The 26,975-nt window shown below is 32.0% G+C and overlaps 1 protein-coding gene across 1 annotated transcript; it reads left to right on the top strand.

Annotated features, from left to right (window-relative positions):
* Nucleotides 1-957: 957 nt before the first annotated feature.
* On the top strand, nucleotides 958-12,460 carry LOC113859031 (protein DETOXIFICATION 29). The gene is made up of 7 exons (XM_027491847.1): nucleotides 958-1,499; nucleotides 4,271-4,357; nucleotides 6,047-6,103; nucleotides 6,228-6,585; nucleotides 7,271-7,357; nucleotides 7,440-7,477; nucleotides 12,430-12,460. The coding sequence occupies exons 1-7, from the start codon at nucleotides 964-966 to the stop codon at nucleotides 12,458-12,460; spliced, it is 1,194 nt and encodes a 397-aa protein (XP_027347648.1). The 5' UTR covers nucleotides 958-963.
* The last annotated feature ends 14,515 nt before the right edge of the window (nucleotides 12,461-26,975 follow it).

The raw sequence follows: 26,975 nt of genomic DNA, 5'->3' as shown, positions 1-26,975 counted from the left end.
AAAAAATATTTAATTAATATTATATTATTAGTATTTTTATTATTATTATTAAAAATGCTGAAAAATTTAAACATGTTAAAAAAGTGAATTAGTTAATGTTCCAACCACCACCACCTTTGTATTATTATTATTATTATTACTTGATTTCTTCTGATAAATTCCCGCTCAAAGTCGGTAAACAACAATCATTTTATGTGTATCGGTGAAATCTGTTTACAAGGTCCAATCTCTTCTTTACATACGTGTTTTGACCTTTGAGCATTTTCTGTTCTGCGTGTTGGATGACCATGGAGAACAACAACAACAACCAAACGCACCCGCTTCTCACGCCGCCACACCGTTCCCCAGACACCGCAGTCTTCACTACTGAATCCGACGACATCGCTCCGATCTCCGGCGCCAGGGACTTCACCCAAGAGTTCCTCCTCGAGTCAAAGAAGCTGTGGTACATAGCGGGTCCCGCCATCTTCACCTCCGTCTGCCAGTACTCCCTCGGCGCCGTCACTCAGGCCTTCGCCGGCCAAGTTAGCACCCTCGCCCTCGCCGCCTTCTCCGTCGAAAACTCCGTCATCTCTGGCTTCTGCTTAGGCATCTCGGTAATAAACATCGTGTTAATTTCATTCACTTTTCATAAATCACTGATTAAATCTTAACTTAGCTACTTCAAATTAGAGAAAAGATATTCTTACAAAAGCAGAAGAGTTGTGTTTTAGTACAAATTAGGAAACAATTAAAGAAAATTTTGTTACCATAATAATCTAACTCTTAAAATAATAAGTTTATATTGAATACGAAAACATCTGTTACACTCTGCACTCTCGACATAACGAGTACTTTCTGCTTTGAGAAAATTCTATTGTTTTCAATAGCTTGAAATTAGTTTCAAAGAACGATGATAACATTTTTCCAATTAAATATGACCCGTGGTTGGTTAATTTGTGTTGAGTTTGGACGCAGGCTGGGATGGGAAGCGCGTTGGAAACGCTATGTGGGCAAGCTTACGGAGCAGGGGAACTCAAAATGTTAGGAATATACATGCAGAGATCGTGGGTGATAATGAACGCAACCGCGATTCTTCTGAGCCTTCTTTACGTCTTCGCTGAGCCGATTCTGAAGTTTATAGGGCAAACGACGGCGATTTCGGAGGCGGCGGGGGTGCTCGCTCTGTGGATGATTCCGCAGCTTTTTGCCTACGCTATGAACTTTCCCATTCAGAAGTTCTTGCAGGCGCAGAGCAAGATCATGGCCATGGCGTGGATTGCAGCAGTGGCGCTGGTGTTGCACGTCGTTTTCAGCTGGCTACTGATGCTGAAGCTTGGGTGGGGTATGGCGGGTGCTGCGGTTGTGCTGAACGCGTCGTGGTGGTTCATTGTGGTGGCTCAGCTTGTGTATGTGTTTTGGGGGTCCTGTGGTGAGGCTTGGAGTGGGTTCTCCATTCAAGCGTTTCAGAGTCTATGGGGATTTGTGCGCCTCTCTCTTGCCTCTGGTGTTATGCTCTGGTCAGTCAGTCTTCCTTTCAATTCTATTTCTATTTTAGTATTGTGACCCGTGTGGCACGGGGTGGAGTTCCTGCTAATGCATGCATCCAGCACTTCAATTATTTTTATAATGATTCACTGAAACTTATTAGACTTCATTAACTACACATTTTTAATCAATTAAAAAATAAATTATATATTTTTCTTTTCTTTATTGTTTTCATCATTTTTAATTATCTAAAACACATCGAAGTAAATGAATTTCTTGTTTAATTATTTCTTTTCTCTTCATATGCATATTGATCATCTCACATAGTCCTGTGATTGATCATCTCACATAGTCCAAACACAGGATGCATAATATCAGTGTTTGCTGTTATTCTTTTATTAATTTAATTAATCAATAAAAATATTTTGTATAAAATCATTTTAAAAAATAACAATAATAATAATAATAAGCATTTTAAAGGAAAATTTATTATAATATTGTAAATTAAAAAATAATTTATTATTTATAGCAAATTTGAAACAATTTCTCAATCTGGGGTTTGTTTGCCACGTGAATTAAAATTTCGCCAAACGGCTGGCGAAAGTATTAATTTTTAAATTTTTTAATATCTATTTCGCCACAAAAAAAATGAAACATAACTTCTTAGAGAGGTTAATTTAAAACCGCTCTCAGTAGTCTATTTTAGAGAGCGGTTTCAAAGGAACCGCTCTCATAACTCGATTTTAGAGAGCGGTTCAAAAGGAACCGCTCTCATAAGTCTCTTTTAGAGAGCGGTTTACAAGGAACCGCTCTTAGTAGTCTATTTTAGAGAGCGGTTCTAAAGGAACCGCTCTCATAACTCATTTTTATATTTTCATATTTCCAATTTAAATCTACATAAGTTACATTTAATTTATAATTATATAAATACTATTACTTTTTTTAAAGTAAAAAATATTATTATTTACATACAAATTTTATTTAAATACAAAACTCTACTTACTGCCTAAAATTAAATTACATTTTTATTTTTTTATATTTCTAATTTAAAACTACATAAATTTTATATAAATACAATTTTAAAATTTTACTTCAATATAAGTGTAAAAATTATTTACAAACTAAGATATTTAGTTTTATATAATTATTTTATTTAACTCAATTTTTATTATTCTGTATGTTAATAAATATCTATAATAATTCCTGTAAACAAATTTTATAAATTTTAATTTAACCTATCTTCTTAACAATTAATTATAATTTTATATTTTAATTAACTATATCACATTTCATTTTTTCTAAAAACTTATTAATCTATATATAAATAAATAAATAACTATTTAAATTTTAAATTCTTTTTTACTAATCTTTAATAAACTTTTGCCAGTAGCAGCGCGAATCATCTCAAATGTTGCCACGTGTATCAAAATCTCCCCAGCCGTTCATTTTAAATCTAAGAGAGCGGTTCCGGAAAACTGCTCTCTAATATGCACTTCTGAGAGCGGTTCACAAGGAACCGCTCTCTAAAATTGAGTTATGAGAGCGGTTCCTTCTGAACCGCTCTCTAAAATCGAGTTATGAGAGCGGTTCCTTTGAAACCGCTCTCTTAAATAGACTTATGAGAGCGGTTTTAAATTAACCGCTCTAAGAAGTCATGTTTCGTTTCTTTTGTGGCAAAATAGATATTAAAAAATTTAAAAATTAATACTTTCGCCAGCTATTTGGCAAAAATTTGATCCACGTGACAAAAAAACTCCAGATTGAGAAATTGTTTCAAATTTGCTATAAAATAATAAATTGTTTTTTAATTTACAATATTATAATAAATTTGCCCATTTTTTTAAAGCCACAATATATTCTTTCGTAATAAAAAAATTGTTTTAAAATAATTAGTAAAAAAATATATTTTGAACTGTTTGTCATTATTTAAAAATTATATTGTACATAGATATCTTCTTTTAAAAGTACCAAGTATTGGGTGTTAGGTAGTGAATATTAAATTAAAACATTTTATAATTGTATATTGCTGGCCTCCTTTCATGGGAACAATATATAGCAGCCTTGAAGTGAAGTTTAGTATTTTATGAATATATTTTTTAAAACATACTCCTCTAATATTTTAAAACGCTAGTTTTGTAAATTAATCAATTTTTTAATTTTTTAAATCAAATAATTACAAAAAGTATGCCTAAAAAATACATTACAAGTTTTTGTTACCTTTCTCTTCAAAATATTTATTCGTTTACCTTTCTCTAAACAGAGTAGAACTTGTTGATGAATATTTTAATAATAATCGATAGATTCATATATTTTTTATTTTTCACCTTTTTTGACTTTTTGTCTCCTTTTTATATTTTTTTTTTGTCTTTTTTTCTTTTTTATTTTTTTATCATCTTATACATTTTAAATATTGGGTATATAATAGACAATAAATATTTTTAAAGCTTAAAAAATTAACATGTGCATGGAGATATATTATTTTTGTGTTTGACTTACCACAATTAATTCTCCTTCGCTACTGCTTTCATGGGAACAATGATATCTGCAAAGTCTTTCTTATTTATTGCGGGCTCTCCTTTGCTTGTTTGCAGGTTTTTGTTTTACCTTTAACTGGAGACTTTTTCGATTTTTTAACAGAATCCTAAAATATGAGGTAAAAAATAAAAATATTTATTAAAATGCTAAACGGTTACCATCTTTATTTTATAATATATATTTTTAAGAAAAATTAATTAATGATTCCTTATGATTAGTGCAGAGCAAGAATATATATATTTTGAATTGAATTGAAAATGTTATGCAGCCTTGAAGTGTGGTACTTTATGGCCCTCATACTGTTCGCTGGGTATCTCGAGAATGCGGAAGTTTCGGTTGATGCCTTGTCAATCTGGTGAGTGACTCAGTGGCCACTGATCTTGGTTAATTGCGAGATCCTGTAAACTATTAGTCCATTGACAGGAATCTTCGATTTTCCCCGTCATATTTAGATAAAATTAGCTAAAGTTTATAATTTATATACTGATAACTGATAAGTTAATTAAAAATTTTAATTTATCAACTATAAATTAATTAACAGCTTATAATTTTTAATTATAACTTTATAATTTTATAAGTCGTTGATTATATTAAAGTTGTTTGATAAAATTAATTAAAATATATTAAATGATTACGAAACTACGTGATATTATATAAATATAATATCAAACTAAACGTAAAAATAGGAATTTATGGTTTATATTTATGTGTAGTTTATTTAAAAGGATAACGATATAAGTAAATAAATTATTGGTAACTTAATGTTATTTTAATAAATATTTTAAAGATTAACTTTTAAAAGTTGATAATTTTGTTTTGTTAACATCAAACAACTTACTAATTTTTTAAAAATAAGCTATGAACTCATGTTACAAAATACATAATATAATTTTATTTCTTTATACTTCAATTTATATATTCTTTATAAAAAATATTAACCCAAACTTTTTATATATAAATAATAAATAAGCATTTCATTAACATAAATTTTACAATAAAAAAAATATAAAAAATAAATAATTAATATATGAAAAAATATATCTTATTTTTTATAAATTAAAAATATTCACAATCTTTATTGAGGCAGAAAGCATGAACGTGCAAAAGCACTCTTTGAAAAAAAAATTATGAACTTATTATATGTCATCATTTAAAATTTGTGTAACTTTATTTTAGTTATAAATTAATATTTACAAGAATAGTATTATATGATTTCATCGAATGCTTTTAAAAAACATTATATAAAAATGAATACATATCTGACTGTCATAAACAGATAAAAAAAATATTATGCAAATTTATTTATATTTTTCTTTATTATTTCTTATTAAATGAGTTACATACGTGTCTCACTAAACTCATACTTCATGTTTGAATGGATGGAAAATTCCTCTTTAAGGAGAGGTAGTTCTTGTTGATGTTTTCAACTCTGATAGGATTGCTGCTTATTGTAGAATATATCTGTGATTTAGAGAAAAAAAATTAGTAACATATTTTTAATGTACTTTTTAATATATTTTAAATTATTAAAAATATAAAAATGCGTGAATTTCATATCTGATAAATTTGAAGTAATAATTGAAAATATATTAACTAATATAGTCAAACTCAAACTTATCAAATAAAGTATGTTTTATAATAATGTATAAGTCTTACGTTAAAAGTACAATAAATCTTAAAATGATAATGAACAAATATTTTGCAGTAATTATTCAGATTTCTTAATTATGCCTTGTAAAAATTCATATTGCGTGGAAAGAATACATCTAGCTTTATTACGACGATAGAAATTTGTGTAGGATAAGAAAAAGAAGTATCGAATAAAATTTTGTTAAACTTGGGGTGTAAGTATAAATTATCATATAAAAATCTACTCTCTAACAACAAGGGAGAAAAACTATGATGCGATGTTATAATTATCCCTCCTTGATTTGTGCTATTAATCTGTCCCACATGCAACCAAATTGATAAAATCTATTTCTTTCATCTTGTTCGATTTTGATCAAACACTCGTGTGCCTCATCTTGTGGTATTGAATTTGCAGCACGAACATATTGGGGTGGACTATCATGGTATCCTTTGGAGTGAACGCAGCCGTAAGGTTTGTTCTTGCCAGATGCACCTTCATTTGAACATGCTTTTAGCTAGCCTTGAGTACAAGTAACTTATATAACATAGAAAGTCACAGAGTATAATTTAATTTGTATAAAAAATTATGCATGCAGTGTGAGAGTGTCCAATGAATTGGGTGCATGCCACCCAAGAACGGCAAAGTTTTCACTTGTGGTCGCTGTGATTACTTCGATTCTGATTGGTCTCTTACTCTCACTGGTTCTGATCATATTCCGGAATCAGTACCCTTTCTTGTTTTCAAATGATTCAGAAGTGAGAGAGATGGTGATGGAGCTAACACCCATGTTGGCCTTGTGCATTGTCATCAACAACGTGCAACCCGTTCTTTCAGGTGTTGCCGTTGGGGCAGGTTGGCAAGCAGTTGTTGCTTATGTGAATATTGCTTGTTACTACTTGTTTGGTATTCCTCTGGGCCTTATTTTGGGTTACAAGTTTGACTTTGGTGTCATGGTGAGCCATTTTCTTTATCTTTCTTCCATTATTTACATTCTTTTTATTTGCTTTTCTTTTAGTACTTGTAAGCGACTCAAATATCATTCCACATTGGTAAAAGCCAAACGAAAACGTTAGAACAAAACTTGGACAACAAAATGTGCATGAGTACTTTAGAAACTAGTAAACACTGGAAGTAGAATATAGAAAACAAGCAACTTTGGTAAACGACAACAAAATTCACATCATTGAGCTTTAACCTTTTGAAATGCTTGCATTATGGCCTATCAAGTTTAGACAAAACTAAATTATAATCCATTGAATGTTAAAAACAAATAAAGGAGACAAAATATATTCATTATTGGGATTTAGAGGAGGCAAAATAAGCCCACACAACTGACCTCACTAAAATGGCTTGAGTTTCAAGGTTTTAGATTCAAATTAATTATTGGTTCTTTCAGTCCAACCCAGTTGAGTTCTTCTCTGATCCAGTTTATGCCAATGCAGTTTGAACTTCAATTTTTTGAATAAAATAGAAAACAAATTATTTTCTTAGTTGATGAAACCTGAAGCCTGAATTTGACTAACTCAAATTGAGTTAAGATAGTCTATTTTTACCTCATCCTATTTATTTGGGGAAATTAAATAAATATTAACTATGATAATTGATGGATTTATAATTATTTTGATGGATAATTTTCAGGGAATCTGGTCTGGAATGCTGTCAGGGACCATCCTTCAAACTTGCATTTTGTTCTTCATGGTCTATAAAACTGATTGGAATACAGAGGTATTTTTTTAATGCACGTGTATTGCTTGTAAAAGCAAACTTATTGTGTTCATTATAGGCTAATTTTGAGTGTAAATGGCAGGCATCTCTTGCGGAAGATAGGATAAAGAAGTGGGGTGGGCACGAAGATTCAAAAATGCACGATACAAGAAAAGAATGATCACGAAACATGGAATCTCTGCAAAATCTACAAGCAAATTATTCCTATTTTCCAATCCCTGAAATTAGAGCATCATTACTGGTGCAACTCATTCAAGTTGCACATGGCACTATTTTATAGTTTTTTTGTGAGACTCACATTACAAATCAACTTTTGCAACTTTTACCATTTTAAGTAACTCTCTTTTATTAGTCTGAAACATTATTCAATCAATTCTTCAAGTACAAAGGTCTGGAAATTGTTTCTTCGGGAAGATATTCAATTTTACATGTTATGCAATTCTAACAGTGTAACAAGGTTATGAAACAGTTTCTTATCATATGTAACGGGTCAAACAATCTCATTAAAGATGCTCTAAATGTTTACGAGATCACTTTTTCTATGATTTGGTGCTGACATTATTTATTTATTTTTATTTTATTAAATACATATTTATGAGCTCAAATTTCACGTTAACTTTTGTAATTAATGTAATTTTGAATACGTGATAAGTATATGGTTGGATTGATGGAAGGAGACAGATTGAAATGAAAAAGTAGAATAGAATATGTTAAAATATAAATTTAATTTTATTATTAGTAAAATTAGTATATTTGTTTTCTGTAAATTTAGATTTTATCTTTCAAACTTAATTTTTATTTATTTTACTCATTTAACTTTTAAAAATATTTCAAATAAGTAATTTTTTATTAAAAACATTAATTCTTTTAAAATTTTGTCTTTTTTTGTCACATATATTGTGTAATACTATTGATCTTTTTTCTCGTATATTTAATTTCAACTTTCTCTCTCACCCTTTCTTTCTTCCTTTTCTTCTTCCTCCTCTTCCTTTCTTGTTCCTTTTCAAAATCCCACACAATGGGAAGATGATGTCATCACCAATCAAAGAGAGAGATAACGTGTTTGGTGGACAAGTGTATATGTTGAAAAGTAATATAGAATTATTAAATTAAGCTTCCGAAAGTATCGTTCTACAAGGATTAATTTCTAATTACTAAAAATTTTCTAATTCAATTATTTGAACTTAAAGAATATGAGATTAATTAAAATAAGAATTTAATTATAAAATCAATTGTGAATAAAAACAAGTAACAATATGCACGTCTTGGTTGAACTTATAAGAGAAGAACCTATGCCATATGAGTTTTCTCATTCAATCCTTTATGTTATTTTTTCGTTTAACTCTAAATTCAATTTCTTTGTGATTACTAATTATTCATACAAATACTATCAATACTCAATGGTCATGGAATATTAATATTCTTCTCTATAAACTAACATCCACAATAGTCATGCAAGATATTAATTTAAGAAAGCATAAAGCACTTATATTCTTGTTAATTTAATAATGATTGAAAGAGAAAGATTAGTTTAGTCCACCTAATCATTTGTCTCGTTTTATCTTATAGATCTATTAAATAATCAAAATATGGTAGCTTGATGATATAATTAAATAGGGTTATTCAATTATGCGCAATAAGATAAATACTAATCAAATACGAAAATTAAACATAGATTCAAACTTCAAAATTCTATAAATTCATGAATAATAATTCACATAGCCTTAGCTATGGGCTTACTTACTGATGCTAAAGGAAAGAACTAAAATAATAACAAACAAAGTTATAGAGAAAAGCAAACTAGAATGAGATGAGTTTCTAGTCTTTAAGTATGGTCGCTCAAAACTCCAAGTCTCGCCAATAGTATGTCAAAGATCTCGTGCAAGAGAGACGAGATGAAAGGTGTATCTAAAGTTAGAGGCAGGGTGAAAAATTGGGCAATCAATTGCTGTCTCTGAGGTCACTTTTTAATAGGTTTGAAAACCCTAAAACTTTTCATAACTGGGCTTGCCGCAAATGAGCATGGTCATGCAAGGCCATAAGCTCGGTCGTGCATGGACTTGAAACACTCTCGTACTTGCTTCTAAGAACTAGGCATACTGATTTCCGCGAAGCTTTGATTTTCAACCAATTTGGGCTCAAAATGCCCAACATCTAACTATGGGCTTCTTATGCTAAATTGCACAAAATATATACGAATTAATGGAAAATCCAAACAAAATATATAGGCTATAAAAATGGATCTTAATACAGACTTGTCAACTCCCCCATACTTATCGTTTGCTTGTCTTCAAGTAAAGTGCTGGTTAAGAGAATAATAGAATAACTTGAAAGATATCACCACAACAAGAAACTTGAGATAAATGAGATAAAAAGACCATAGAGAGTAATATCACTGAACATAAGTAATAAAAAGATTTCTTAGTTAGAATCTTATATTTCCTAACTTTTTACTCAAACATTAAACTAGGGTACTCAACTTTCTTCTTTCTCTCTAAGCATCTAGGGACAAAAGGAGATATCACTCAGTTACTCTAAAGAAAAGTGTACTACCATATGCTTGACCATAAATCGACTCTCTGCTAATTAAATTAAATGCATAAAAAAAAATCATAAGATCTTTTAAAGGTTGTAATGTGGCCAAAAGGTTATAATAATTGAGGTAAGATAAATGAAGGAAGAGATATAGAAAGGGATAATAAACCATAAATATTACAAGCATCTCCTAAGTTTATAAATGAAGTCCATAAATCATGCTAAGTTGAGTTGATAATCTTAGGGGACACTGTTTTGGAGGAGAAGAAAGACTTAGAGACGGCTGGAGGATGGGATCAAGCACTTTTATTCATCTCTTTTGTAATTTTAGTTTCAAGATGTTTAGGTTCTAATTTTCCTTTGAGTATCTAGACGTAATGAATCCTAATTGACCAAATTTTCTGGAATTCTTCTAATGCTATTTCATGTTCTTTTCTATTTGGGTTTAATTGAGTAGTATCAATTATTTTCCATCTTGTTTTCTTATTTGAATTTGAGTAAAATTCCTGCATGAAATTAACATTGCTCAATTAAAAAGACTTGAATGTATTTCTAGAGATAGAAAGACGTAAGTTTTCTGTATTAGGATTAACCCTAATTATGGAATTCATAATGAGCTTAATGCAACCTAGGGGTATTAATTAAGGAAGAGATTCTGATTGATCAACTGAGGATTAGGAATCATTATCCTTGAGAAAGGTATTGATACATGGGAAAGGTTTAAGGAATTGCTGCAAAAGTGCCCACATCATGGGATTCCTTACTGGCTTTAAGTGCAAACCTTTTACAATGGGTTGAACCTAGCCACAAGACAAATGATAGATGCTGCAGCTGGGGGCACGTTGAATAGTAAGACACCAAGGGCTGTACAAGAACTGTTTGAAGAAATGGCAATGAACAGCTATCAATGGAGCTCTACTCAATCCAAACCTGCAAAATCTGCTGGGATTTATAGTCTTTATGCAGTAACATCCTTGCCAATGCAAGTTGAAGCCTTAAGAAAGAAGATTGATATTTTATTTATGAACCATCCAGTTGCTCCGATGATGAGATGTGATATTTGTGGAGGAGGCCACCCTAATCATGAGTGTCAAGCTACTCAAGAAGAGCATGCCAATGTGATAGGAAACAAACCACCTTACCAAAATTATAATGGCATGAATAATCCAGGCTGGAGGAATTATGCAAACCCACCATGGAACAACAACCAACAGCCAATGCAGAACAATACACTCCTAGGATTTCAACAAGCTTCACATCCACCACCACCCCCAGCTAAAAAGAAGTCAAACCTTGAGGAGTTGATGACCAAATTCATTCAAACTTCAGAATCTCAGTTTCAATCCACCGAGACAACACTAAGAAATCAACAAGCCTCTATCCATAATCTAGAAAATCAGTTGGGTCAAATTTCTAGACTCTTCTCAGAAAGACCCCAAGGAAGCTTGCCTGGCAATACTGAGACTAATCCTAAAGAGTAGGTCAATGCAGTACATTAAGCAATGGCAGAACATTACAAGAAAAGGGGAAGCAAGAAGCAGAAAAAGATGCAGTTGAAGAGGAGGATAAATGTCAAGAAGAGACTGTGGAAAAGCCCCCTACGGTGAAAGAATTCATACCCCCACTTCCTTACCCAGCAAGATTGAAGAAAGACAAGGATGGTGAACAATTTGGTAAATTTCTTTCCTTATTTCGTCAACTTCATATCAATTTACCGTTTGTTGATGCTTTGGCACAGAGGCCCAAGTACGCCAAATTTTTAAAGGATCTATTGTGCAACAAAAAGAAGTTGGAGGAGTTGGCCACAGTAACTCTGAATGAAGAAAGTTCAACAATTCTACAAAACAAGATGCCCGAGAAATTGAAGGATCCAGGGAGTTTTACTCTTCCTTGTCTCATTGGTAGATTAATAATTGATAGAGCTTTGGCTGATTTAGGTGCTAGCATTAATTTGATGCCATATTCTGTTTTTAAGAAACTAGGATGAGTATTCAACTAGCTGATAAGTCAATTAAATATCCTAGGGGTATCATTGAGGATGTGCTTGTAAAAGTGGACAAATTTATTTTTCCTGTTGATTTTGTGATTCTTGATATAGATGAGGACACTGATGTCCCCTTGATCTTAGGTCGTCCATTTTTAGCTACTGCAAGGGCTATAATTGATGTGAGTGATAGAAAGTTAATTTTGAGAGTTGGAGATGAAAAAGTCACTTTCAAAATTCCTGATGTGATGAAAAAGTCTTTGAAACAAAATGATTCTTGCTACTTTATTAATGTAATTGATGATTATGTTTCTGATTGTGCACAGGAATTCTTGATTTCAAACCCATTGAAAATAAGCTTAGTTAATGATAGAGGAAAAGATGGTATGAACTTGCTAACTCAAGAACAGTGGTGTCATTTAGAAGCCACTAAGCCATTATGGAGAAAGAGGGACTTCGAAGTTTTGGAGTGGAAAGCAAAGAAGTAACCCAATCCATCTATTAATGAACCACCAGATGAAAAATTGAAGGTCTACCATGAAAAAAAATCAAGGGAGGTAAACTATTTCAAAAAGGTGATTTAGTACTATTGTACAACTCTCACCTCAAATTATTCCCAGGTAACTCAAATCCCGTTGGTCTGGACCGTTTACTGTGCATGAGGTATTTTCTTATGGTACAATTGAATTAACTCATCCAGAAAAAGGAAATTTTAAGGTGAATGGACATAGGCTGAAACTATACCAGGGGGTCAATTGCAAACTTTTGCAAATAAGGAGTTTAAACTCGTCCATGTTGAATGTTGAATTACATTGAATAGTTTAGGTTAGGTAGGTTTAGTTTATTTTAATTTAGTTATTTATTTGCTCATTTATTTATATTTTGAATAAGCGTCCTCACCCTTAGCATGAACCCCATCTCCTTCTGACCACTTTCTTAGTATAGATGATAAAGACTCATATGATGCTAGTGCAACAGTTTAGTCTACAATTAGGATAGTCTTAGTTGTTGGATTTCTTTTACTTATGTTATTCTTAGATTTTAAATTGCTTTTGTTTCTTTATTGGGTTATTTTGATTGTTCCTCTCTTTTTGTCATTTTGAATTGAGTTGAATTTCCTTATAAATTCATTTTGATAAAGTTTCTTCTTCTTTTGAATATCAGATCAGCTTTGACTCCCACCACTCTTTGCTTAATTCTTTGCATTTCAGGGAAGTCTCAGTTTGCACTTTAATTCCTATATTTGATTGAGGACAATGCAAATCTTACAATGTGGGGTGGATAATTATAGATGTTTGAACTGAATTGTTGTTTTGTCCTCGAGCAATATTGAGTCAATTTTCCTCTTGCATTAGGGATGATATTCCTGAATAATATATGTAAAAAAAATGAAAAAAAATAAAAATAAAAATAAAGATCATATGTAGTTATTCTGGTTATTTGAATTGTGTATTTGATTGTTTCTTGATTAAAGTATTAGTAGACTTTTTTGAATTGAGGACCTTGAATCTATGCCAAATGTTTAAACAATTTGATGCAATTAATAGAATAATTAATATCTGAAAAAATTGGGGCTCTACTAAAAAATAAAAGACCATGCCATAGAAGCATATCTAGTCGAATGTGGATTGCAGGTAATGTCCGTATACCACATCCTAGAACCCTAAAATTGTTTGAGGTACCGATGTGGAAAACAAGGGATGGAATTTCCATTAATACCTTGTGCTAATTGAGATGGAGCATAAAATGCACCCTGTTAGTTGATCATGGCTCAAAGTGAAGAAAATTAAATAACAACTTGTGGAAGAATTCAAAGTTTTGAGTTGATTTTTTAAGAGCTAATGGTAGAGATGTCCTTATTCAGTTCTGTCTAAAGTTACAAAGGTTGAGAGCAAAAGAAGGCACAATTTGATGTTTAAGAATTATTGTCCCTCTAAAAATTTGAAATAAAATAAAATAAAAATAACAATAATAAAAATTCAGGAATTCGATTCTTTGTTGTCAAGGGTAAATTTGATCCATTTCTTTGCTTGGGGACAAGCAATTGTTCAAGTTCGGGGGAATTTGATAAATGCTTTCTATACTTGATCCTACATTGTAATTCATGAATGATAATTGAGAGTTTTAAGCTATTCATTGAGAAAATTTACTATTATTAATTTCATTTTATTCATATTTCAGGAAAAAGGATCAAGAAGTGAAAGCTTTAAAAGATATTGGAAATTGAAGCACACAAAGAACCAGAGATATACACGGGAAAGTATACGCCCATGTATATGAGTGTGTATCTCACTAGTTGCATCAATTGAAGTGTATCATCAAAACCAGAGATATACACGGGCAAGTGCATGCCCGTGTATATGAGCGTGTATCTCACTGGTCGTGTCAATTGAAGTGTATCATCAAAACTAGATATGTACACGGTCAAAGTACATTGCCATGTACATGGGCGTGTACTTTTCATAAAAGCTATGAAGTACAATTTTTAGAGACCAGAGATGTACACGGCCAAAGTACATGGCCGTGTACTTTTAACGTGCGTCAGAATTTAAATTTCTGTGAAAAGATGAGCCCATGGGCTATTCATATAAAAGGAAACTTGGCACAGAAACCTAGGGGACATTGTTTTGGAGGAGAAGAAAGACTCAGAGATGGCTGGAGGATGGGCTCAAGCACTTTTATTCATCTCTTTTGTAATTTTAATTTCAAGATGTTTAGGTTCTAATTTTCCTTTGAGTATCTAGACGTAATGAATCCTAATTGACCAAATTTTCTGGAATTCTTCTAATGCTATTTCATGTTCTTTTCTCTTTGGTTTAATTGAGTAGTATCAATTGTTTTCCATCTTGTTTTCTTATTTGAATTTGAGTAAAATTCCTGCATGAAATTAACATTGCTCAATTAAAAAGACTTGAATGTATTTCTAGAGATAGAAAGACGTAAGTTTTCTATATTAGGATTAACCCATAATGAACTTAATGCAACCTAGGGGTATTAATTAAGGAAGAGATTCTGATTGATCAACTGAGGGTTAGGAATCATTATCCTTGAGAAAGGTATTATTTAATTCAGAATTTCCTGCAGCGATAAGGGTTTGGAACTAAGTAGTTGAAGAAGAATTTCAGTTATTTGGACACTTAGGAGGATTTACAGTCTAGATACTCGTCTTTTCCCCTTGAATACCTTTAGTCGTACTTTTCTATAATTTATTATCGTAAGAAATATGTTCCTTTTAATTTATTATTCTTCTATTTTTAGTAATTTTATCGACAAAAATTTATTTCTCATATTTATTAACAATTGCGTAATTAATTAAGGAAGTAATTCTTAATAACAGTCCCTGTGGATACAACACTTGGTACTCTATTTTTCATAATATTACTCTGACAACGGGTACACTTGCCCAGTAATCGATTTTTACACACCAATAGTCATGCTTGTAACATGTTCATGGTCGTGCTCTTTATTGCACAGTTCTGCTTCTTCAATTGGCATAGGTGTGCTGGAGGGTATAACATCCTGCATTTTGATTTAAATAAAATGAGGTTTGTTAAAGTATAATTGGAACAGATTTGGATAGAATTTATATTTTAAAAAAAAAAAAAGTGAACAGTAAAATCGCTTATGAATAGTGTCGATGAATAGTAAAACTGCCTATGAACAGTAAACCGTGTATGAACAGTAAAACCGCCTATGTACAGTGACAATGACGTCATCAATGACATCAGCATGACATCACAACCGCGTACAGTGCGTGTGCACAGTGTTTCTAGCATGAACAGTGACCGCGAACAGTGTTTCCGACGATGAACAGTAAATTTCAAAAATTTTCTATAAAAAAGAAGTTTCACACGAAAATTTCATTTCTTCACTCCTATTCAAGGTTCTCAAAGGTTTTAAGGCTATATCTCGCCATTTTCTCTCATACTAAACCTCCTAAACTTAGATTTTTCTTTAGATTTGTGATTCTATGTCCGTTCTAAAGGATTTCAAGTAAGTTTCTCTAAGTTTGAAGTTAGATTTACCGTTCGTTTCTCTTCTTCTTCTTCTTCTTATAGATGTTTATGATGTTCTTAGGAAAAACTCCATTCTAGAGTTCAAATCTTCGGTTAAATCTTTGTAAAAGCTCTGTTTTGAGGTAAGGGGGGCTCTACTTTATCATTTTGTTATGTTTATTACTTGTATTCTCATAGATCTTGTCATGTATGTGATTATATGTGGAATAATCCTTGTTTTATGAGAAATAATCGGTGAAAAGTGAGAATAATTAGCTGTTTATGTGATTTTATGATGAATACATGGTGAAAATGTGATATTATGTTCAAATAAGGCATGATAAGGTATATTGAGAATGGTTGATATGATTTTATGATTTTGTGATATGAAATATACAAAGAGATGGATGTTTCATGTTTGAATATATTGTGTTTCATGTAAAAATGATGTGTATTGTGAATATGCCATGGTTTGATGTATATGATGAAAAGTAAGTAAAAATATAATGAAAAATATGTGTGCACATGATAAATGGCATATGTGAACATGTGAATATACTCGAAAGAGTATAAGATGGAAATGATATGATGTAAATAGTTACAGAGATACATTGGGGAGTGGAAGATGGAGACGATATGGTATATCCTGGGGAAATGTAGGGTGGTGAGTGACATTCGGGATTGTGCACGGAATATTGTGTTCGAATGCACCACATGGCCGTACACTCGTTTCCCGACTTGACTCCTGACCATTACCTTTGCTAAGGGGCTGTCTATTGCATGCGTTGTATCCGTATTGTATTGGGCCATTCGGCGACTATTTACATGGATGTATAAGACCTTCGAATAGATGCATCGGATAACTGTGGCCACAGGGCGCGGTAAGCGCGGATAAAAGTTAAAGAAATTATGAATCTGTAGAATATAATATGTGTTGAGATGAGAATATGCTTTATATGACACTGTGATATGTAATGTCATGATGTTTTCTTTAATCGTGATAAGATGTGATTTGTGATGAATATGTGTTATGTATGAGTGGTAGGGTAGAGACTCACCCTTACACAACATTTTTCAGGAAACCAGGACGAATAGTACCAAGCTCACAGTGCATGGATGGATGAGAACTGCTATAGGACTTAGTTATTTTGAGTTATGTAATGAATATTTTCAATTTTATAGCATTCTTTTGAAATAGTTGTAAAACTACTATTTCTTTTTGTTGTTGATGAAAATTTTAGAATCTTTATTTTTCTAAATATATGAACCTTATATCATTTCATTGTTTTTTTCTCATTAGAGAGTTTTTGAAAGAACATTTACTTTACCATATAAATTTTTATGAAAATTTATCATATATTGAGGAAAGAAATATAAGGCGTTACAGAGGGTGCAAGGGCATGCTTATCAGTAAGCACAGGCGTGGATATGCCTCTGTTTTGCGATTCTTGCAATTTCTTCTCGCTTTCTTAAAGTAATGATGTTGCACTACTCCCTTGGATTAGGTTAGGGTTGGAATGATAATGTTCCATCACTCCTAGACTCAGAAGGTTTGTGATTTGATCCAATTAAGATTCAACTCTCAAAGAGTGTGATTTCATGTCTGATTTGATCTCTTTGAACCTCTTATTAGTTCTTTCAATATATTGGTTTAACTTGGATTCAAGCTCTATCATTCTTTTATCAGAATAATGCACGTAGTGTGTCATTGTCTCCTGAAAGTTGGATTGAGATCTAGGAGTCTCCTTCCCCTTTGGTCTTGCTCCTTGATTTTGCATATAGGGAGGGTGGTAGGGGTTTGTGTTGTTGTTGCACCACCCCGAGTTATAGTTATTACCCAAAAATTGTCTCCTCTTGCTCAAATTTTAGACTTGTAGGAGATCGTGCAGGTTGGTCCTGAACCTTCATTAAACATTCTAATTATTTTGTAAGACTGCCATTTGATTCATTAGCGGATTGTTACTCTCTGCTTGATAGACTTAGGCAGTCTCTTTCTTCTTGATGTTATAAGAGTTAGCAGTGTGTCACTAGAAGTTAGTAGATGTCATCTCATCTATTAATTTGTATGCTTCATCTGCATCTTTTCTCAAGAGAGACCCTCTTGCTACGGCATCGACTGTAGCCTTATTGGAGATTGATAGATCACTGTAAAAGATTTGCACTTGCCTCCACAACAAAAAATCATGATAAGGACATGTCCTCAAAAGCTCTCTAAATTGCTCATTTCTGGCATATTAGAGAGTAGTTCAATGCTAATCGATCTCAAAAGTGTATATTAGAGAGCAGTTCTCTATTAACCGCTCTCAGAAGCATACCTTAGAGAGCGGTTCAATGCTAACTGCTCTCCAATTATATTATTATAAAATAATTTTTACTAACTGCTATTTAAGTTAGCGTTTCAAAAACTCGTTTCTGGCATAGTGATTATATCATACATGGTTATGAATATACACACTTATTTTATTTTAATTTTTTTTAGTAGTATGTTGACAAGTTGTAACTTTTATTTTTTAAGAATACATTTAAAGGTATAAGTTTCTAAAATATTCTTTCTAAAATATATATGACATGTATCTGGTGAAAAATATTTTAGCATGACAAATGACACGAGTAAATCTTGTCCATGCAAAATCATACATGGATTGTCGAGGTTAAATGTTATTTATTAGTCATATTATTATTTTAAAATATTGCATGACTTGATATTTAAATTTAATAATTTATAATTAATATGATGGTTAAGAATTATTCCTTTCACTGTCTCACATAACATGACCTGTTGCTTTTAGTGTTCAACCTTAAATTTGAAGTAGAACTAGAAAACTCTTCTAAATCTTTCATATGAACATTCTTGTTTAAGATTAGGTTTTAAATATTGTCAAATTTTAGTATCTTTTGCTGAACTACTGACTATTATGATAGTTGTAGTCTAACTGTCCAGTAGGGATGATAATAGAGTTAATATCTTTACTTCATTAACAAAAGTGATTAGCACGAATGCCAAGTGGGTAAGAATTGTGATAAGTTTATCAATATGATCAATTACAGAGTGGTACTCTTCCATCTTGAAGTTTGACGCATTAGATTTTTATTTTTATTTTTTTGTCAATGGCTTCTCCTTCATAATAATATTTCAATCAGTCTTGCAGTAATCTTATTTACTATGCTAATCACAATATTAGAATTAATTATATAATTTTACACAGACACAAATTCACTAAAAAAAGTTACTTATTTGAATTTTTTATTTTTTATATTTTTTCCATGGTTTCTAGTCACGTTTTGAATTATCCTCCTCCAAGTCTTATACATCGCTTGCATGTTAATGCTGCAGGTATTGCTTATTTTCATTTGTAATTTTCTTGTCTTATCTTGTCTTTATTATTTTGTGTAACAAAGCAGTAAATAAATCTTTTTCAAGAAGCTCTTCATTCTTTTTTTATGGAACGTGGAAGGGATCTTGATTCTTCTTTCATATAAATTCTTTTAAAAGAGGTGTACAGTTGAAGAGATATATTGTCAAGTCAATGTTATTTTAAGAGTTAAATTAATAATTTTAATTTCTATAATTTCATTAAATTTTAAACTAAGTTCTTATAATTTAAAAGCTTCTAATCAATTATTTATAATTTTAAAATTTAGTAATCAAATATTTTTAAATTAACTCTCCTAAAATGTAGTTAATTGTTGCTTGTGTATGTTATATATTTGACAAAATATAAAGTGACATAGATTTAATCAATTCATAACAATCATCAATTTTGGTTTGGTATTTCTCTACCCACCCTACTAAGCTAAAATAATTTTCGTATTAATTTGCTGATGTAACTTGCTTGTGTTCTAAGGTAGTGTTTGGTTGCGAGACGGAGACACTGAGATAGAAAAGAGGAGGCACACGTATTATGTTTGGCTAGTGTCTCACTAGAGAGACAGAAACACAAAGGACATGCGGGACACAAATTTGAAGGACACCCGTGTACCTCTTGGAAAAAGGGACATTGGTGCCTCAGCTCGAGAGACACGAAAGGTAAATTTTTTAAGACAAAATTCCCTTCATAATTTTAAAAGTTGCATAAACTACCCTTTACCCTAAAATTGCCTCTGTTCTCCCTCATCAATTTTGTTTCACCCACGTTGCATTGTCCATCGTCTTCTCAGCGAAGCAGATTTTGTGTTCATCAACGAAGGCAAGTAAACATCTTTATCTCTCTATTTTACCTGTGATCTCCCTCTCGCTCACTCTTTCTATTCTCCCTCTGATCTCGCTCACTCTCTCTAATCTCCCTCTCGCTCAGTTTCGTTGTTCTTTGGAAGGTAGGGTGAAATCACCACATCTAGACTTTTGTGGCAACACATGCCAACAATAGAGCAAGGAAACTCAGTAGAAGGTATTATTTAATGTGTATTTCGTCAATTTAAAAATTTATCATGTTCTACAATGAATTTTTCTAGTTTATGGTTTTTCTTAATGTGAGATAATGTTTTGTAACTAGTGATATATAGAGCAGGAATTTGTTTATGTTATTTTGGAACTTGAATTCCTTTTTTATGTCGACCAATGTATCTCTGTGATTCGCTTTGCCTATTATGAAGGACTTCTGTTTGGTTATGTTTGATTGATTGGTTTCAAATGTACTTTATTTTTGCTATATTCACTTTCAACTGAATAGATGTTGTTACGGCATGTGAAAAATATTGTTTTTCGCTCTTTATTCCTACATTGGAGGTGTGTAGATTATGGGACTAAGTTGTTGTTTTTCCTTTGGTTTTTTGTGGGGGGTTTGTAGTTATTGGCAAATGGAATGTGTAGTGATATTGTTAATATTGTTGTTGGTAATGATTGTTGATGTTTGAACTTTGAAGAGTGGTTCTTAGTTATTACTTTGGTGTAGCTATTGCTACCATTGCTTTATTGGTGGCAATGGTATTTTTATGTTTTGTGTTTCTTTTATAAATCTTATAGAATTTGGTGGTGATGATTTGTGACGTATATGACAATGGTATTCTTATGTTTTGTGTTTCATATAAAGGGTACTTATTTTTATATTTGTCTAGTTTGAATCTGAATTGTGCCTTACACTCCTCTTTGCATAATTTGCGTAATTGAATAGGTAAATGCTTTGTTAATAACCTGTTTTACTTTTAGATTACCCAATTTTTTTTACTTCAATCTATTAACTAGATATGCCTTTGTTAATAATAACTAAATTACACCTTGATTTTTGCTTGGCTTATATTGAGTTGTATGACACCCCTATTGGATGTTAATGACATGTCACTTTATTTTTCTTAAATTAAAGTATGGCAATCTTCCTATGTTCTATTTTTTTCGGGCATAGCAAATGAGTTTAAAGTCTTGTCATAGATTTTGGGTAATAATTCATTTTTACTATGTTTGAAGTCTTGTCTTAGAGTTTTGAATAAAACTTATGAATTTGAAAAGCCTATTAACTAGTGATGTTATGTTGTAGAATTTTGTGTTGCTGTTTATGTGCAATGAATTTACTGTTCTGTTCACTAGGAACAGATGGACCACTTTGAAAAAGTGAAGTTGTGTATTGCATATTATTGGATGATGAGGCAAAGATTCCACAACTTGATGTTCATGATTTTATTGACTGTGTATATGTACGCTAGGAATAAAACTGGAAGGATTGATGATGGTCACATTAGTCGAAGCGTGAACACTAATGTACTTAGGGAAGATGCATTGGAAAGCATCATTGGAAGTGGGGGTGATAGGAATTGTATTTAGGAGTTACGAATGAATTTGAACGTATTTTAATTACTGTTTGAATTGCTTCAAATTTAGGGTGGGTTAAACGCTGATAGTCATGTAAGCATAGCCGAGCAGGTGGCAACTTTTCTAATCATATTAGCCCACCATAAAAAATAAAAAAAAAACAAAAAAAAAACGCACCCTCCAAGTTTGTTTCTATAGGTCATGTGAAACTATTAGTAGGCATTTTAACAAGATGTTATGTTCAGTATTACGTGTCCAACGTCTTCTATTGGCCAAATCTGAACCTGTCCCAGAAGATTGTGCAGATCCTAGATGGAAATGGTTTAAGGTAATGTTGTTAACACATAATTGTGAAATGTCTGTGTACACAATGTATGCACAACTAAAAACAATTGTTTGGCTTATGAGACAGGATTGTCTAGAAGTATTAGATGGCACGTACATAGATGTCATTGTTTCAGAGGTAGATAAAAGTAGATATTGTATAAGAAAAGGTTGAATCTCGACCAATGTCTTAGGAGTTTGCAATTGGGATATGAACTTTGTTTATGTTCTTAGTGGTTGGGAAGGATCTGAATCTGATTCAAGGGTATTTAGGGATGCTATAACAAGGCCTAATGGATTCAAAGTTCCAACTGGTATGTTCAAGTTAATTACATAAAAAAAAAAAGATAAAGTAAAGCATCCACGTTTATCATGAATTGACTTAACTTATTTCTTCAATTTTTATTTTTAGGAAATTATTATTTAGTTGATGTTGGTTACACAAATGGTAGAGGTTTTCTAGCGCTGTATAGAGGTTCACGCTATCATGTGCAAGAATGGGCACAAGGAAATCGTGCACCTCATAACCACAAAGAGTACTTTAACAAGAAACACTTGTCAAGTAGGAATGTAATTGAGCGTTGCTTTGGCTTGCTTAAAAATAGATGGGAAAATCTACGGAGTCCATCATTCTATCAGATTAAGACGCAAAATCGCATCATACTTGCATGTTGTTTATTGCATAACTTCATTCGAAGGAATATGAACATTGATTCTCTTGAAGAGTCACGCCTTGATGCTGATCAAATGTGAACAGATGATAATCCAATAGATGATGTAGACATGATTGACTGTGTGGACACAAGCCCTGAGTAGACTCTATATCGAGACACTCTTGCCAATGAAATGTTCGAAGAGTGAAGAAGAGAACAGACACCATAGAGGGCATTCCATGGTTTTTTTTTTTAAGTTATATTTGTTTTATGTTGTGTAATGTTGATGACTTCAATAAGGAACATTGGTTTAGTCATGTAATAAATCTAATTGATTTGTTGTATTTTATGTATTGAGCATTGATGGCTTTGAAACAACTCATTTGGTTTTAGTTCAAACATTATTTAGTCTAAGATTATTTAAGTGTTTAGGATTATACTTTCTTTTGTTATTTTGTTTGACCGCATATGTCATTTAATGTTCATGTTAATATGTTGATTTTACTTACATATGGTTTAAAGGTAGATGGCAAAAACTTTGTCATATCAATAGACAGACAATGAGACAAAGCAGTTGTTGTGCTTTATGGAAGAAATGGTTGTGGACGGGCTACGGGTTGATGCAGGTCAATTCAAGTCAGTGGCTTTCCAAAAGCTTGCCAACAAAATGAACGCGAAGCTACTAGGATCTGGGATTACAGCAAATCACTGTAAAAACAAACACAAGCGATTGAAGGAAAAATACCAATACATTGCTGAAATGCTAAATTGTAGTGGATTTGCATGGAATTCTGAAAAGCATATTGTGAAAATGGACAGTCGAGACGTATTAGTAGAGTAGGGAAAGGTATGATTCTGAATTGTAATTGAGTGTTATAATTAAATTGATTTTTCTCTTTTTAACATACATCTGGAACCTTCCTTAATATGCCTCAATTTTGCAGAGTCACCCAAAAAGCTTATACACACTAGGGAAACCATTTTCCCTATATGAGCGACTACAAGGCATCTTTGGGAAAGAAAGAGTGACACGTGTTGATGCAATGCGTCGCAATGACGCAGAGCAAGAGGTACTAGTTGAGCCAGAAAGTGAAGGTTACGCAGAGGACCAAATGGGGTTTGAATCCACTCCAATAGAGATTCAAACCACCACCTGACCACCGCAACCAACAACGTTCTCAGCTGGGCATAGTCAAAAGCATTGCCGATCAACAGATGATGCAACTCTGGAGAGGTTAGTTGACTGTGCTGCTGAAATAATAAAGGCTCCACGAGAGGACATGCAAATTCTAGCCAATACAATTACTAGGTTTAATTCAAAATTCAACCTGGGGAGAACCTTGAATAGCCTCGGTTTCACACCGGAAAAGGTTATTGAACTTGGAGTGAAGTTTGCACATAATCCATCTTTGATGAATACATTTTGGAGCATGACCGACCATAAGGCGAGATTCGCAAGAGCTATATTAGATAGCTAGGTTTGATTATGTTTTCAATTTTGTGTTGTGTTATGTTGGTAGTTTAATTTTTTGGTAGAAAGTAGATATCGTACAAGAATAGTGCTATGTTCAGTTTTTTGGTGGGAACTAGTTTGGATTTTATGACTTAAACTTCAAAGGCAGCACTGGGATGTTTGTCATCATCGGGCTATGATCCTGCGTATATGATGTTATTATATGTGCCTGAACTCTTATTGAAAATTATCTTCTCATGGCGTTTTGTACTATAGGAATGTCGTTCATTTTGTCCAACTGTTTAGAAGGTTTGGATTTTGTAATATGTAATGTAAATAATGATGTGTGTCTTAACATTGCAACATTTTTCACAAAGTGCATTTGTAACTCATGAACACAACATTATGTATTATAACAGAATTTTTAATGTTAATTGAAGGGCATACTAAATTAGAAAGGCTACTCCAATCAATTTTTTATATATATTAAATTGCATAACTACCATTCGTTCAACAATGTTAAAATTATTGGTGTGAAAATAAGCTTATAGATGTAAATGCCTTCTATACTTGATCCTATAATGTAATTCATGAATGATAATTGAGATTTTTGAGCTATTCATTAAGAGAAATTGTTATTAAATTCATTTTATTCATATTTCAGGAAAAAAAGGATCAAGAAGTGAAAGTTTAAAAAGTATTGGAAATTAAAGCAAGAAAAGAATCAGAGATATACACGGGCAAATACACGCCCATTAATATGAACGTGTACCTCACTGGTCACGTCAATTGAAGCACATAATAAAAATAAAGATGTATATGATCAATGTACATTACCGTGTACATAGACATGTATTTTTTAGAAAAGTTGTGAAGGGCAAATGTAGAGATCAGAAATGTACACGGTTATGGTACATGACCGTGTACATTGGGCGTGTACTTTTAATATACGTCAAGATTAAACTTTTGCGAGAAAATAAGCCCTTGGACTACTCATATAAAAGGAAACTTGCCACAGAAACCTAGGGCACGTTGTTATTGGGGAAAGAAAAGAGTCAATGACGGCTGGGAGTAATAGGTGCACTTGCCCAATAATTAGTTTTTATACATCAATAGAAATTTCTTGATATATACATATGGGAATAGATTAAAAAAGAAATGATAAATAAAATATGTTGCAGTTCAATTTTTACAATAATAAAACGTAACAAGATGAGGTGGAAGAAGCATTACAGAGTTGAAACATAAAAAGGCAAAACAAAAGTTGGTAATATTCAAGCCTTTATTCCATCTATCAAGTCAAGCAATTACAAGCTAGGTTTATATACAGCTGCCCAATTCTAATGGTTACATCATATTAAAGGGGTGTACATCAATTGATACTCAACCTAACGTACCACATAACAAATAAAACTAGGCACAACCCAAGAAGACAAGAGCCAAAATAAGGAAATTTGTCTTCATTCTCTAAAGACGCAATTTTCTTTTAAGCTTCTCAATCTTTCTATTTGCTTCTACAAGCAACACTTCAGCCGGAACAGAGGGTTATGAAGTCACCTCTCTCGTACTTGGAACATCATATGTTTCTTTGTCATCATCCCAATTAAAATAACTGCATGTCTTGTCTTTGTTCTGCATTACATATGCAATCACAAGTTTACTTAATTTTATCAAAATACATATGTTCAATAAGATAACAAAATAAGGTACAAATAATATGAAGCATATCTTTTCAATCTCAATGAACATGATAAGAATATATAAAGAATACTGTATATTTTCGTAAAAATATAAAACTACTTTGTAGTAGGTTCATCTTAGAAACTATGATTCAAATATGGAGGGATAATATTACATACATAAATTAAAATGACACACATAAATTACAAAAAATGAAACTTAACCAACTTTATTCCATTACTAGATTATATTATTAGTTATAATGCATACATCAAACTCAAAGGACAGCTAATAAGGCAATATTTTACTTATTTCAATTGCTAGCCCCATATGCTACTTTACAACTTTGAAGTCAATTGATATGCTTAACTTACTCCTCATGTTCATTTTAAAGCAGTTTACACAGCATATATATGTGAAAAGCATACACCATAATCATAATAAGAATTTTAATTCAATACAACTAAACAAAATCAAACAAACTAAAAAAATTTCAAGTTTTTACAACTTACCATCCAATGGGGACACATCCAAAACTCTCTTCCATGATTGGCTGCCTTCTTTGATACCATTAAAATCTTCCTATGTCCACACCCACATAAGGGATTAACCAAACACTATTTTATTGTAGAACATTCGGACCTACACAGAACTTCAATTAAATTCAATTTTGTACAATGTTGCATACACACTATATCACCACAATGACCAACATATTGTATGTGCCAATGACATTACTCATGCTATATATATTAAATCATACAACATATTGTATGTGCCAATGACATTACTCATGCTATATATATTAAATCATACTACTAGGGTTACCCTAGATTGTCTCCCGTGAACATTGGGTATTAATCTTCATTAAACATGTTGAAGACATTAATTGAACAAACAATTAAAATGGGAAGTTTTGTGGTTTCAAATCAAAATAAAGAGCAGCAAGCAAACGAGTTTAGTTAATTCAAACAGTAGAAAGTAGCAATCCTTAGTTTATCCACATAGATTCTATCATCATTCCACTCAAGATTTAACATTCATCCTCTCTCCCATGAATTAGGTTAATTTAACAAGCAAAAATCAACCTTATGGTCCTAATGAAATTACGCAATTTGCTAGGCTCTAATCCCTCATCCCAAAGTTACGCAACCTTAGAATTAAACCTAGGATTAAGCAATCCCTAGTTTAGAATCTCCTTAAAACGAATTAGGGTTAATTAAGTAATATCCCTCTCATTCACCATTAATC

Source organism: Abrus precatorius, unplaced genomic scaffold (assembly GCF_003935025.1).
Source record: "Abrus precatorius isolate BTA unplaced genomic scaffold, Abrus_2018 Scaffold2, whole genome shotgun sequence".
NCBI classification, from domain to species: Eukaryota; Viridiplantae; Streptophyta; class Magnoliopsida; order Fabales; family Fabaceae; genus Abrus; species Abrus precatorius.
The sequence above is the reverse complement of the archived record's forward strand: the minus strand, read 5'-3'. Positions and strand labels throughout refer to the sequence as shown.